We start from the raw sequence: 14,133 nt of genomic DNA, 5'->3' as shown, positions 1-14,133 counted from the left end.
CAGCGGGTGGAAGGCCCAAGCTCGCCAGACAGCGACCCAGCATCCAACGAAACTGATATTTCGTCAAGGGCAGACCGTCATAATGCAGCAACCACGACCCCCGCCCACCGGGCCGAACTGCCGCATATTTCGATGCCAACCTCACCGGGCAAATGCTCTCCTCCAGCGACGAAACCAAGGTGACCCATCGACCTCTACGTACTTGGTCCGTCTTAGAGCGACGCAATCTGCACAGCAAGGACCTCTCACCCACCACCACGTCCTCGAGAAGCATGCGCGAATCCACCCGTTTAGATGGCGCTACAAGCTCCAAAATCCGAAAGGCTCCGTGGTAAGCCATGGAGAACGCCAACCGGAACAGAAGCGATTCAAAAATAGACGAAGCGATACCGCCAACCGCCTTGATGACAGCCGGTAGCAAGGCCGCATCAATGGGCCGCCACGCCTATCAGGCGGCGTTGGCGCCACGCGTGCCCACCCCTTCATTGCCTTAAGCAGAAGCCCGCTCTTTGTCACGTCAGAGACACCCTTGATTTTATTAAAGAACGAAATACCAGCTAAGTACCGGGACACCACCGCTCTGGTCCTACCCGTAACAAACAGCTGCCAAATAAAAGAAAGCATCATCCGATGCCCGCTCTTACCTTGTTGACTTCGTCCTCGGACAAACTCCTCCCACTCGCTCCAAGCTTGTCCGTAAGCCTTGAGCGTGTTCGGAGCCGCTGACCGCATCGCTAGACCCTCCAGTCCGGCCCGATCACCTGCCAGACATAACCGGGACATTGAAACCCTCGTTCATCGGCCTCTGGTGCCAACAAACGAAATCTCTCCCACTGACTTTGTGACAATGCGTCGGCAATTCCGTTCTCCAGACCAGGCACATGCTGCGCGCGGAACCACACATTCCTATGCAAGCATGTCAGCAGCAACGGTCCAAGCACCCTCAGGACCACCAGCGACTTCGCCCTCTGGTTATTGATCGCATGCACCATGCCCAGATTGTCACATCTAAACAAGATGCTGCGATGAGCCAGACGATCGCCCCAAACCTCCAGCGCCACCATAATGGGGAAAAGCTCCAGTAGCAAAAGGTCCTTAGTTAAACCCTCGCGATGCCATTCCTCCGGCCACGAAGCCACGCCCCAAGATCCCTCAAGGTAGCAACCGAACCCAGAGGAACCCGCCGCGTCGGTAAACAGCTGCAGCCGAGCGCTGTCGACCGTTGGGGCCTGCCAGATACGCACCCCGTTGAAGTCCCCCAGGAACGAGGCCCATACGGCCAAATCCCTCTTAATCTCGGAGGACAAGCAGATGAAATGATGTGGCCTGGCACACCCCGCCGTCGCCCTCTCCAGCTTCCGGCAGAAAACCCTGCCCATCGGGATTACCCGACAAGCAAAGGTCAAAAGGCCCAGCAAGGACTGCGCCTGCCGCAGCGTGACTTTGCGCGACCTTACGAACTGGCATATAGCTTCTCGGAGCTTCGCAACCTTGGCCTGAGGCAGGCGACATGACCCCGCTACCGTGTCGATTTCGATGCCCAAGAATGATAGACAGGAAACCGGCCCCTCCGTTTTATCTTCGGCCACAGGAACGCCAAAGTGAAAAAACAGAGTTCGGATGCTGAACAGCAAGTCGCCGCAGCGTGGCAAATTCGCCGGACCCACACACAGGAAGTCATCGAGGTAATGTGCGACTCCATGACCCCCTGACGAAGACTCCACGCACCAATGTAAAAATGTGCGAAAACGTTCAAAAAACGAGCAGAAAACGGAACATCCCATCGGCAAACATTTGTCGATGAAATACTCCGCTCCGATCCGAAAACCCATAAAACGGAATGAGCCCGGATGCAACGGTAGCAACCGAAACGCGGATTCCACATCGATCTTAGCCATCAGGGCCCCAGGGCCGTAACTACGGACCAACTCTAGCGCCTCATCAAACGACTGGTACACCACCGAGCAATGAGCCGGTGGTATCGCGTCGTTGACCGACGACCCCGACGGGTAAGAAAGATGCTGAATGAGCCGAAAAGCACCTGGAGTCTTCTTGGGAACTACCCCCACTGGGGAGATGACCAAGTTATCCACCGGGGGTGAGCTAAACGGTCCCTCCATCCTACCCAGCCGTAACTCCTTATCAACTTTCTCTCGCAGAACCGACGGCAAGGCGCGAGCAGACTGGAGGTTCCGGTGAGCCCGGACCGAAACCTCGCTCACAACAGGCAAGCGAAAACCAAACTGAAAACCCTGAAACAAAAACTGAGCGTCTGCACTATTTGGATACCACTCCAACCATTTGGCCATTGCATCCAAATTAATTGGCGTTGGTGCCCTGCGGAGCGCTCCCGCTCGCGCCGGTCTTGTGTAACTTTGCTTACCCCGCGCACCCTGACGACTGCCTTTAAAACAGGTAGAGGCTGGGTGGGAGCCGCCACATTGCAAGCACAAATGTCAAAACCGACACTGCTTGCCGAAGGAACAGGACGCATTGTTAAATGCGAAGCACTTCCCTTTCGCTGCGGCCTGCCCCTCCCACGGACGGCCAATCTACCTGTCTTGCACGATCCGCCGTCCCCGCCGGTCCCTTGGGCGGACGACCCTGCGCGGTGCCCGTCCGCCCCCGGGTTCCGGGGCTCCCTAGCGGGTTGAGAAGTCCGGGTGACCTGGAGCCAGACTTCCACGTCCTTGCAACCAAAGTCAATCACCTGCAAGCAGTCCTGTTTCTCCCGGAATTTCTCGTCATACATCCGCCATTCGATGTCTGACGATGTGTGCTGCATATCGTGTATTAAGTGCAGGTACCTAATGACGTTCATATGTTCGTCAGGCCTATCTTCTAGGTAACAAGCCGCAAGGACGCAAAAACCGGCCAGCCAGTTGTCGAAGGTACGGAAAGCCTCAGCCCCGATGCCCTTCTTAGCTGTCGCTGATTTATAGTCCTTCTTTGCGTCCTTCGTCAGGACGAACATAACAACATAATCGCCCCTGCAGATCTTCCTACGGCAGCTATCCTGCAACCCCCGCAGCACGGCCGTGTAATCGCAGTGGACTACCCCAGGCAAATCGCGGCGCTTCTTGGCCCTGCGAGCGGCCTTGCTAAGCCGCTTACGTCTCTTTCGCCTCTCCTGCTGCCCCGCCGCCCTCTTGGCGTATTTTGTTGCGCGCTTTTTCGCCCTAGTTGTGCTACTGACTTCGGACGCCGGCGACGACAGGGAAGAAGAAGAGGAAGAACTGAGAGAACTGGAGCGCGTGCTGGAGCCCGACGACGACTGCTCAACCTCACCTGATGCTGTCGACTGCTCGGACTAGGAATCCTCCGGTGTGGAAACTGCGAAATCCTCTTCGTCGCTCCCAACCATCTCAACTTCACCGCGATCACCTGAAGAAGAAGATGGAGCAAAGGACCCAGAAACCAATCGGGGCGCATGCCTAGCACTCCGGGGCGAAGGCGTCCCCACCTTGCGCCCTCGCTCATCCCGCACGGGACGGCGTCCTAGCTGCGCCGCGGCTGCCCCCAGATCACGGCAAGCGCGTGCAATTCGCTGAGCGCCGACCACGGCCGCGCACCGGACACGCTCGCTACCGCCCGCGTGCCGGAACGCCTTGCCGCCCCCGGGGATGTGGCCAGCGAGCCCAATGCCGCCACCACCGTTGACAGGGCCGACGCCAACTCTCCGGAGGGGTCCTGACCTCCCCAAAAATCACTGCCGGCACCCGCGGGAGCCCCCGCAGATGCCGGTGCGCGCCTCCCTGCCCGGCGCCCGGCAGGCGCCAACAGGGGGCCCGATGTCCGAAGCACCGACTGGCCCGCTGGGGAACCGGTGGCGCCCCTGACCACAAGCGGCGCGGTCCCCCACCAGTCTCTGCTCCCAACTTGTGCGTGCCGTCCGTCGCAAGCGCTGCTCCCGCCGCTATCGGCCCCCCGCGCGCGCCCTCCCCCTACAGGCCGGAGCTCCCTCCGCCCGCAGGGAGGGCGCCTCGGCGGGACTCCATGCTGCCCTGCTCGCCCCCGTTACGTCCCCCCCGCCGCCGCTCCCCGCCGGACTCCGGCTGCAAGGGAGGCAGCAGGGGAGATGAGGACACCAGTGGCGCCGCTGCGTGCACACGTGCGCGAACGGCGCCACCTGTTGAGAGCGCGGGCGTACGCGCACCCGCGTGGCCCGCTGCTTCCCGCCACTAACCCTCCGCTACTGTGCCCCGCTGAGAGGACCGTCGGACGAGACCCCGCGACAGGCCTCGTCCGACTCGCCACCGCCGCATGGGACATGGGAGACGAAACGGCAGCCTCCGTCGGCCGCCCAACTTGGCGTGCATGCGTGCGCCCGCGGGCGCCCGAACGCAGCACCGGAGCCGCCAACACTGCACCCGGAGGTGAGGGCCGATGCCCGGCCACCTCCGGGCGTCCTGCCTGTGCCCCCAGCCCTCCCCGCTGCCCGCGCCCGGACGGTAAGACCGGACCGGAAACCAGCGGCATGGAGGACCGAGTCTGCCGCGCCCCATCCGCACCGGCGCCCGCGTCGGCCCCGGAAGACGGGTAGCCGGCAGCTGGGCCAGCTAGCCCATCCTCAGGCCCAGACCCACCGCCTGATGAGCGGTAGCGAGCTGTGGTCCCGGCGGCACGGCGAGGGCGAGAGGCGGCCATCCCAAGCAGATTGTGAATTGAAGGGGAGTGGCAAGAAACACAAAGCAATGCAAAGCTAGCAAAACAAGCTAAAAAGTCTAGTGACTCTGCAATGCAGCACTCACCAGAGGCAATTCAGCAGCAAGAGAGACCAAGCTGGTCTAGCAGTCTCTATATATACTGAACCCTCCCCTCTCTACCATGGGCTGTACTTTTCCTCACAGTTAGGTCCACCCCTCACAGGAGGTTTAACTCTCTCTATTCCTATGCGGTCATTTCGCTCTCCTTCTTTTCCCTCAAGAAAGCCCTGTCTTCTTTTTTCTGAGTAAGATTAACCGATATATCAAGGCTGCTATTGAGCTGTATTTATTTGGTCAAATATGAGACTACATATATCAATGTGACAGATTTAATAAGTAGCTGTTCTTTTGGTATTCAGTGATAACCAGTACTGACTAATTATAATTAACACTAATGTTGCTTTCCTTTTTTTAATTTCAACACATGTAGATAAAGATGGAGATAATAACAAAATCCTTCCAACCTCTACTCAAGGTAAGGCCTCTCAAATCCTTTTTGTTAACTTCAAAAGGTGCAATCACTTCACTTCTCCTTTCGGACCCCTGTGCTACTGAATGCGCAGATCCCAATCCTGCAGGGACGGCCCAAGCTTATTTTTTTTATTAACCAAAAATCTATTTTGGCGCCCCTTGATGGGATAAAAGGGGTGTGGTCTTACAAGAAAGGGGTGTGGCTACACAATTGTACCTCCCGTGGTACAGGGTGATAGTGGGTGACAGGGAGATAATAGGGTGGGTGACTGAGGCAGGGGTGACAGGGAGATAGTGGATGACTGATGTCCCCAGTGCAGATACACATATCCCCACAGTGCCAAATATGCCCCCAGTGAATATACACATATCCCCACAGTGCCAGATATGCCCCCAGTGCAGATACATATGTCCCCACAGTGCCAGATATGCCCCCAGTGCAGATACACATATCCACACAGTGCCAGCTATGCCCCCAGTGCAGATACACATGCCTCCACAGTGCCCAATATGCCCCCAGTGCAGATACACATGCCCCCACAGTGCCAGATATGCCCCCAGTGCTGCTACACATGCTCCCACAGTGCCAGATATGCCCCCCAGTGCTGATACACATGCCCCCACAGTGCCTCCCACAGCGCCAGATAAGCCCCCAGTGCTGGTACATGCCCCCACAGTGCCTCCCACAGCGCCAGATATGCCCCCAGTGCTGATACATGTCCCCACAGTGCCTCCCACAGCGCCATATATGCCCCCAGTGCTGATACATGTCCCCACAGTGCCCCCCCCTGAATAAAAAAGTGCTGCTCACCTGCTGCTATGAGGGGAGGAGAGCGCATTGTGCGCCTATCCTACCACTCCGTCTTCAGTGGCGGTGTCTATCTAAAATTCGCCGCCGGCCCGTGAGCCAATCAGAGCTCGCGGTCCGGCAGCCAATCAGGAGCCTCAGCTGCCGGTCCGCGAGATCTGATTGGCTCACGGCCAGCGCAGAATTTCAGATAGACACCGCCGCTGGAGACGTCAGTGCGCGCCGGGCAGCGGTGGCCGGGAGCGGATCGAGCCGCTTGCTGGCACCACTGCGTAGCCCGCGTATGCATCGGGCCGGGCCTGCTCTCCTGGTAAATTGTGTGTTATGTAGCCCATAAGATACAATGGCTATCACATTCAACAGTAGAGCAGCCCCCCTATGTAGACTGGTTTTGTGTCCCAAAATATACGATTTCTCCCACAAATATTAATTGAGAAACAAGCGCCATTATCTGTGCTAGCACCTAAGTGCGTCATATGGAATTGGTCTAAAGGGGAAGAAGACACAACCAGGGGGAACACAGAAGGTCTATGCTGATACCTGAATGCATTGGACAGACTGGCCTAGACAGAAAACAAAATATGGACTCAATTTCACTGCACTCTAACCCAGCCTCTGCAAAAAAGAAAAAAGAACACAGCCCATGCACACTGGCAATGCTAATTAAAGCTAGAGATGAGCTCCGAACATGGGGATCCAAGTCAAATCCGATTCCTGGCTTGGGTTTTCCCGCCAAGGTCGGACTTCAATTCGAATCTGAACATCATCATTCCGGTGTCAGATTCTTGCAGGTTTTGGGTTCTATATATAGGTGCCGCGGTCGAAACTCGGCGCCATTTCATTCTCAGGCACGCTAATGTATGCTGTGCTGTACTCTGCTATATTGGCTGTGCTGTGTCCAGACTTCAAGCTGTGCTCTATTATCAGTGTGTATAGAGGAACAGTGCTGTATGCTGTGCTGTACTCTGCTGTACTGTGTCCAGACTCACAAGCTGTGCTTTAAATAGTCAGTGTGTACAGGGGCATGCTGCTGTATTCTGCACTGTATTTTGCTGTATAGGCTGTGCTGTGTCCATCTAAAGTGGCTGTTCACAAGCAGAACTACACTGTGTATTCTCACTGTAAGTCGCAAAAAAATAATAATAATATAAAGTAAAAAAATGTATTATTTAATGTATGCACAACCTGTGTGCACTGTCCACCTGTGTGGTTATTATTCATGTACATAATAAAATAAAATAAAACCCCTTTGAATTGCTGCAGTGAAACTTGTGCTACGAAGTGCTAAATAAAGATATTCTTGTATTGTTTGTACCGTTTGGTGCGCTTTACCCTAGTATGCTTTGTTCAGGTGCATCTATAAGCTCTGCAACTCCATGCAGTTTGAATTGAACCGTGACTCTAAAAACAAACTTGCATCCTACATATTAAATGGGGAAAGTCTAGGGTTAACAGTATTGGAAAAAGATTTGGGAGTACTCATTGATAATAGGCTTAATAACTGTACACAATGTCAAAGCGCAGTAAAAAAGGCAAGTAAGGTGCTAGCATGCATAAAACGGGGAATTGAGACAAGGGACGAGAATGTAATCCTGCAGCTGTACAAATCATTAGTACGTCCGCACCTGGAATATTGTGTTCAGTTTTGGGCACCAGTGTATACAAAAGATATCGGTGAACTCGGAAGGGTTCAAAGACGAGCTACGAAATTGATTAAAGGGCTAGAGGGACTGGATTATGAGGAAAGGCTTACTAGGTTGAATATGTATACACTGGAAAAGAGGCGTCTAAGAGGAGACATTATTAATATCTTCAAATATGTAAAGGGGCATTAGAAAGAGTTATCAGAGAAATTATTTATTAAAAGAACATTGTTTAGGACATGTGGGCACTCGCTAAGGCTGGAGGAGAGAAAATTCTGTATGCAATGGAGGAAAGGGTTCTTCACTGTTAGGGCAATAAGGATTTGGAATTCACTGCCAGGGAAGGTAGTAATGGTGGACTCTGTAAATGCATTTAAAAAAGGATTGTATAAATTTCTGATTGAAAATGATATCCAAGGTTATAAAATTTAAAATATTGACGTTGTTAATCTTGGTGTAACATGATTTATAGTTGTTAACTAGTCATAAAACATTACTTCAGCAGGTACATTATAATCAACACAACTTAAAACAGGTTGAACATGATGGGCATTTTGCCTCTATTCAACCTCAATTACTATGTTACTATATAGTACCAGTCAAAAGTTTGGACACACTTTCTCATTCACTTGAATGAGAAAGTGTGTCCAAACTTTTGACTGGTACGGTATATGTAAGTTCTATTGTTTGTACTGTTTGGTGCCTTTACTCTAGTGCACTTTTTTTCAAAACCCTGTGACTCCACGCAGTTTGAACCGAGCTGCCAGTTCAAAAGAAAAAAAAGAAAAAAACACATATGGATCTATTGTTAGTACAATTTTGTGCACTGTACGCCAGTTACCTGTGGCAATGTTTCATAGATGTGCTATAAACTGCCGTGTGTTTGTGCCACTGCTCTGTCACTTAATAACAAGCCAGCATGCTGCAGCCTTTAACCTCAAGCGGATGAAAACAATATTGTGAGCTGTGAGGTGGTCAAAATTGAGTGGAAATGAGTGGCAATTGAGTGACTGTGGGAACCTATCTGAAGGTAACAAAGGATTACCCCTGGTTGCTACAGTACATTGTGCATAGCGAATAACCTTGTGGGTTTCCTCCTTTCAGGAGCTTGACTGTTTGTTGCCCCGATGGGTCTCATTATAATACTTAGCAAATCTGTTACCTTATCAAGGGGACCTGCGCACAGGTCTCCAAAAACTCAACAGCTTATTTAGAGCAGGGCCTCATGCTCACAACACACACTCCCATGCTTACACAATAAGTGTGGTCACTTTCTATCTGTCCCCAGACCTAAATGCCTTCACAGTGTAGTAGTCCAAGTGCCTAATACACTCCATATATTGAACATAGACCTATTTACTCCATGGTGTTGTGTGGCCTCTACATTAGCTACTCTGGTGTATCTGTGCTCAGTGCCCTATCCTATGAGGCAAAGCGTGGAAGGTCAGAGCCTTGCGCTCTTTATGGTGATCAACTTTTTGGATGGGCAGGGCAAAATTGCCACAGTACCACAGGCCTAGTGCTTAATTAAATATGTATGTGCTACGGGCCTAGTGGCTGAATTATTTGTTCCAATCCTGACTTCCTTCTTTTGGTATTATTACCATGGAGTCTTCTCTCTCACCTCCTCTCTCTTCAGTCTTCCTTCCAGCAGCTCTTTCTTTTTTTCATTCCAGTGTCTTCTTTCTTCTATCTTTGGGAGCTCCTCTCAGATCCCTATCTGCAAGACAAACTGCTTCTGCCTGACTTACACTGATTAATTTGACCCTCACAGGTGCCTGTATTGCTGGTGCGAGTGGTGTACTGGCTGTACCCGCTGCCATTTTGTGATCTCCCATCTTTGAGTCTCTGCTGGTGACTTTGTGCAGTAGGTGCTGTGTCCGGTACTGTTCCCCCCACTGCTAGTGCTGCTAGTACTCCAGATTTGGTTGATTCCACATACCTCCTGCCTCGGTCATTTCATGTCAGTTCATCCAGGCATGACACCCACCGACTCAGATTTTCATGATACTTTGTACACTTGATTTTACCACGTAGCTATTAACCCATGCCAAATTTTTCTGCTCTAGGCCTCAAAGTTTAAAAAAAATTGCTGGGAATTGCCTCTACTGATGCTTTGTTTTTTTTCTGATGTGAAAAGAAATCACATCTCAGTGCCTAATCCACGTATGACTTTGACATTTTGACCCTTTATCAATCAAAATATGGAGATTCCAGTAAAAATGTTTTATCAATATTACCTGACTCTGAGAGTTCATTAGACATTCCTTTACTTCATACTTAGTATTTTTTTTGTTGCAAAAAAAAAAAGTGGGTTCAGTTAGCATTATCAACCTAAGGCAGATGAGTTACCATGTCCCTTTTTTGTGTAAATTGAACCCTAAAATATACTTTATGGGTGTTTTGAAGATAGTGTGGTCCATCCGGATATTCATCATGTCCTCCTTTTAGCTGTGCTGGGATTATGGGATTTGTTGCTCAATTATGTTGATCATTTACCTATTGTTGTTTCGGGGGGCGTGGGATTGGGCTGCACATAAACATTCTCACTGTATTTAAAAAAAAACAAACAGTGATAATTGTGCTGAGGGGTTCGCAGGGACAGAGCTTTCTTGCAAGCTCTGTCCATGCCTGGAAATTTGAATACACTCAAGTGATACACAATGCAAACTAAGGCGAAAATATCACACTGCAATCGCATTTTAAAAATGGAATGTAGTAAATATGACCCTATGTGTGGACTATGTGAAAGACTTCATAAGTAGCTATTTTGTTTTTGTATTCAATAATAGGCAGTACTGGCTAATTAACACTATTGTGGTTTTCCTATACGTATAGATCAAGATGGGATTCTAAACAAAAAGCTCTCATCCACTAGTCAAGGTAAGCTCAGTCACACCCTTATTATTAATAGCAGAAAGAAGTGAGGTCATGGAGAATGGAATCTATGAGATGCTGCAAGATATTTGAGAGTATTTTCAGCCTAAGGGCGGTATCATACTACGTGCGGTGAGTTACCTTACCGCACGGTAATGACGGGTTTTTTAGCCCAGTAATGCTATTGGGCTATTCAATTACAGCGTGTTTTTACAGTGCGGTAAATCACACATTATCGGGCGATAAAACATGGGATCCGTGATAAGTTTGTGTACCCATGTGTTACCGTCCGATAACGGGTCTCGTGGGGCTGGTTATTGGGGATTCTGCAGAAAAATCCCATATAAGTGACGGGCTATGGATCTAATAGAATAGCCCTGGGGGAATCCATTAGCTGCAGTAATTCACCGCAGCTAATATGATACCGCACTATGACTCCACTACAATAACTGTAATTCACAACCAGACCTGGCCAAGGACTAGCTGTAGGCTGCTAGATAGGTAGCACAATAATGACTTGTGTAATGTTTGCCTGTTGCCGTAGAATAAAAGCAAGCTGAAGCCCTCCAGCTATTGTGAACTGCAAACCCAACATGACCTCTGGCTAGTCGGGCATGTTGGATCTTGTAGTTCACAAGAACTAGTGAGCGACAGTGAGTTTTTTTTATGTCTATTCTTAGAGTTGTTATTCTTTTCATTCAAGAAAGCCCTGTCTTCTTTTTTCTGAGATTAACCGATATATCAAGGCTGCTATTGAGCTGTATTTATTTTCTCAAATATAAGACTACATATATCAATGTGACAGATTTAATAAGTAGCTGTTCTTTTGGTATTCAGTGATCACCAGTACTGACTAATTATAATTAACACTAATGTTGCTTTCCTTTTTTTAATTGCAACACATGTAGATAAAGATGGAGATAATAGCAAAATCTTTCCAACCTCTACTCAAGGTAAGGCCACTCAAATCCTTTTTGTTAACTTCAAAAGGTGCAATCACTTCACTTCTCCTTTCGGACCCCTGTGCTACTGCATGCGCAGATCCCTCTCCTGGTAAATTGTGTGTTATGTAGCCCATAGGATACAATGGCTATCACATTCAAAAGTAGAGCAGCCCCCATAGAAAACTATGTGGGCTGCTTTTGTGTCCCAAAATATATGATTTCTCCCACAAATATTAATTGAGAAACAAGCACCATTATCTGTGCTAGCACCTAAGTGCGTCATACAGAATTGGTCTAAAGGGGAAGAAGACACAAACAGGGGGAAAACAGAAGGTCTGTGCTGGTACCTGAATGCATTGGACAGACTGGCCTAGACAGAAAACAAAATATGGACTCTACTTTCCAAGGTCACTCTTGTCCCCTTGATTGCAATTTCACTGCACTCTAACCCAGCCTCTGCAAAAAAGAACACAGCCCATGCACACTGGCAATGCTAATTAAAGCTAGAGATGAACTCCGAACATGGGGATCCAAGTCAAATCCGATTCCTGGCTTGGGTTTTCCCGCCAAGCTCGGATTTCAATTCGAATCTGAACATCATCATTCCAGTGTCAGATTCTCGCAGGTTTTGGGTTCTATATAAGGGTGCAGCGGTCGAGACTCGGCGCCATTTCACTCTCAGGCACGCTAATGTATGCTGTGCTGTACTCTGCTATATTGGCTGTGCTGTGTCCAGATTCCAAGCTGTGCTCTATTATCAGTGTGTATAGAGGAACAGTGCTGTATGCTGTGCTGTACTCTGCTGTATTGGCTGTACTGTGTCCAGACTCACAATCTGTGCTTTAAATAGTGTGTGTGTGCAGGGGCATGCTGCTGTATTCTGCACTGTATTTTGCTGTATCGGCTGTGCTGTGTTCATCTAAAGTGGCTGTTCACAAGCAGAACCACACTGTTTATTGTCACTGTAAGTTGTAAAAAAAAATAATATAAAAACATTTTTTCTCTATCGTCCTAGTGGATGCTGGGGTTCCTGAAAGGACCATGGGGAATAGCGGCTCCGCAGGAGACAGGGCACAAAAAGTAAAGCTTTAGGATCAGGTGGTGTGCACTGGCTCCTCCCCCTATGACCCTCCTCCAAGCCTCAGTTAGATTTTTGTGCCCGGCCGAGAAGGGTGCAATCTAGGTGGCTCTCCTAAAGAGCTGCTTAGAAAAGTTTAGCTTAGGTTTTTTATTTTACAGTGAGTCCTGCTGGCAACAGGATCACTGCAACGAGGGACTTAGGGGAGAAGAAGTGAACTCACCTGCGTGCAGGATGGATTGGCTTCTTTGGCTACTGGACATTAGCTCCAGAGGGACGATCACAGGTACAGCCTGGATGGTCACCGGAGCCTCGCCGCCGGCCCCCTTGCAGATGCTGAAACAAGAAGAAGGTCCAGAATCGGCGGCATGAAGACTCCTCAGTCTTCTTAAGGTAGCGCACAGCACTGCAGCTGTGCGCCATTTCCTCTCAGCACACTTCACACGGCAGTCACTGAGGGTGCAGGGCGCTGGAAGGGGGGCGCCCTGGGAGGCAATGAAAACCTATTTTTGGCTAAAAATACCTCACATATAGCCTCCGGGGGCTATATGGAGATATTTAACCCCTGCCAGAATCCGTTAAGAGCGGGAGACGAGGCCGCCGAAAAAGGGGCGGGGCCTATCTCCTCAGCACACAGCGCCATTTTCCCTCACAGAAAGGCTGGAGGGAAGGCTCCCAGGCTCTCCCCTGCACTGCACTACAGAAACAGGGTTAAAACAGAGAGGGGGGGCACTAATTTGGCGTTAGAAATATATAAAAAAGATGCTATAAGGGAAAACACTTATATAAGGTTGTCCCTATATAATTATAGCGTTTTTTGGTGTGTGCTGGCAAACTCTCCCTCTGTCTCTCCAAAGGGCTAGTAGGTCCTGTCCTCTATCAGAGCATTCCCTGTGTGTGTGCTGTGTGTCGGTACGTGTGTGTCGACATGTATGAGGACGATGTTGGTGAGGAGGCGGAGCAATTGCCTGTAATGGTGATGTCACTCTCTAGGGAGTCGACACCGGAATGGATGGCTTATTTAGGGAATTACGTGATAATGTCAACACGCGGCAAGGTCGGTTGACGACATGAGACGGCCGACAAACAATTAGTACCGGTCCAGACGTCTCAAAAACACCGTCAGGGGTTTTAAAACGCCCGTTTACTTTAGTCGGTCGACACAGACACAGACAGGGACACTGAATCCAGTGTCGACGGTGAATAAACAAACGTATTCCTTATTAGGGCCACACGTTAAGGGCAATGAAGGAGGTGTTACATATTTCTGATACTACAAGTACCACAAAAGAGGGTATTATGTGGGATGTGAAAAAACTACCGTAGTTTTTCCTGAATCAGATAAATTAAATGAAGTGTGTGATGATGCGTGGGTTCCCCCCGATAGAAAATATGGGCGGTATACCCTTTCCCGCCAGAAGTTAGGGCGCGTTGGGAAACACCCCTTAGGGTGGATAAGGCGCTCACATGCTTATCAGAACAAGTGGCGGTACCGTCTATAGATAGGGCCGTCCTCAAGGAGCCAGCTGACAGGAGGCTGGAAAATATCATAAAAAGTATATACACACATACTGGTGTTATACTACGACCAGCGATCGCCTCAGCC

General features: G+C 49.9%; 1 protein-coding gene across 22 annotated transcripts in view; it reads left to right on the top strand.

Annotated features, from left to right (window-relative positions):
- LOC135010635 (thrombospondin-4-like) overlaps nt 1-14,133 on the top strand; it is a 509,209-nt gene that overhangs the window by 208,735 nt on the left and 286,341 nt on the right. For 14 of the 22 annotated variants that reach the window (XM_063952406.1, XM_063952399.1, XM_063952408.1 and 11 more), the window contains 3 exons: nt 5,137-5,181; nt 10,467-10,511; nt 11,414-11,458. The exons of 2 other annotated variants lie outside the window; for them this stretch is intronic. In XM_063952406.1, coding sequence (XP_063808476.1) covers nt 5,137-5,181; nt 10,467-10,511; nt 11,414-11,458 — 135 coding nt within the window. The remainder of the gene's footprint in view (nt 1-5,136; nt 5,182-10,466; nt 10,512-11,413; nt 11,459-14,133) is intronic. 6 more of the 22 variants (XM_063952413.1, XM_063952410.1, XM_063952405.1 and 3 more) reach the window with 2 other exon arrangements.

This window comes from Pseudophryne corroboree, chromosome 2 (assembly GCF_028390025.1).
Source record: "Pseudophryne corroboree isolate aPseCor3 chromosome 2, aPseCor3.hap2, whole genome shotgun sequence".
NCBI lineage: Eukaryota > Metazoa > Chordata > Amphibia > Anura > Myobatrachidae > Pseudophryne > Pseudophryne corroboree.
Note: the sequence above shows the minus strand (reverse complement) of the source record. Positions and strands in the feature narration are given on the sequence as shown.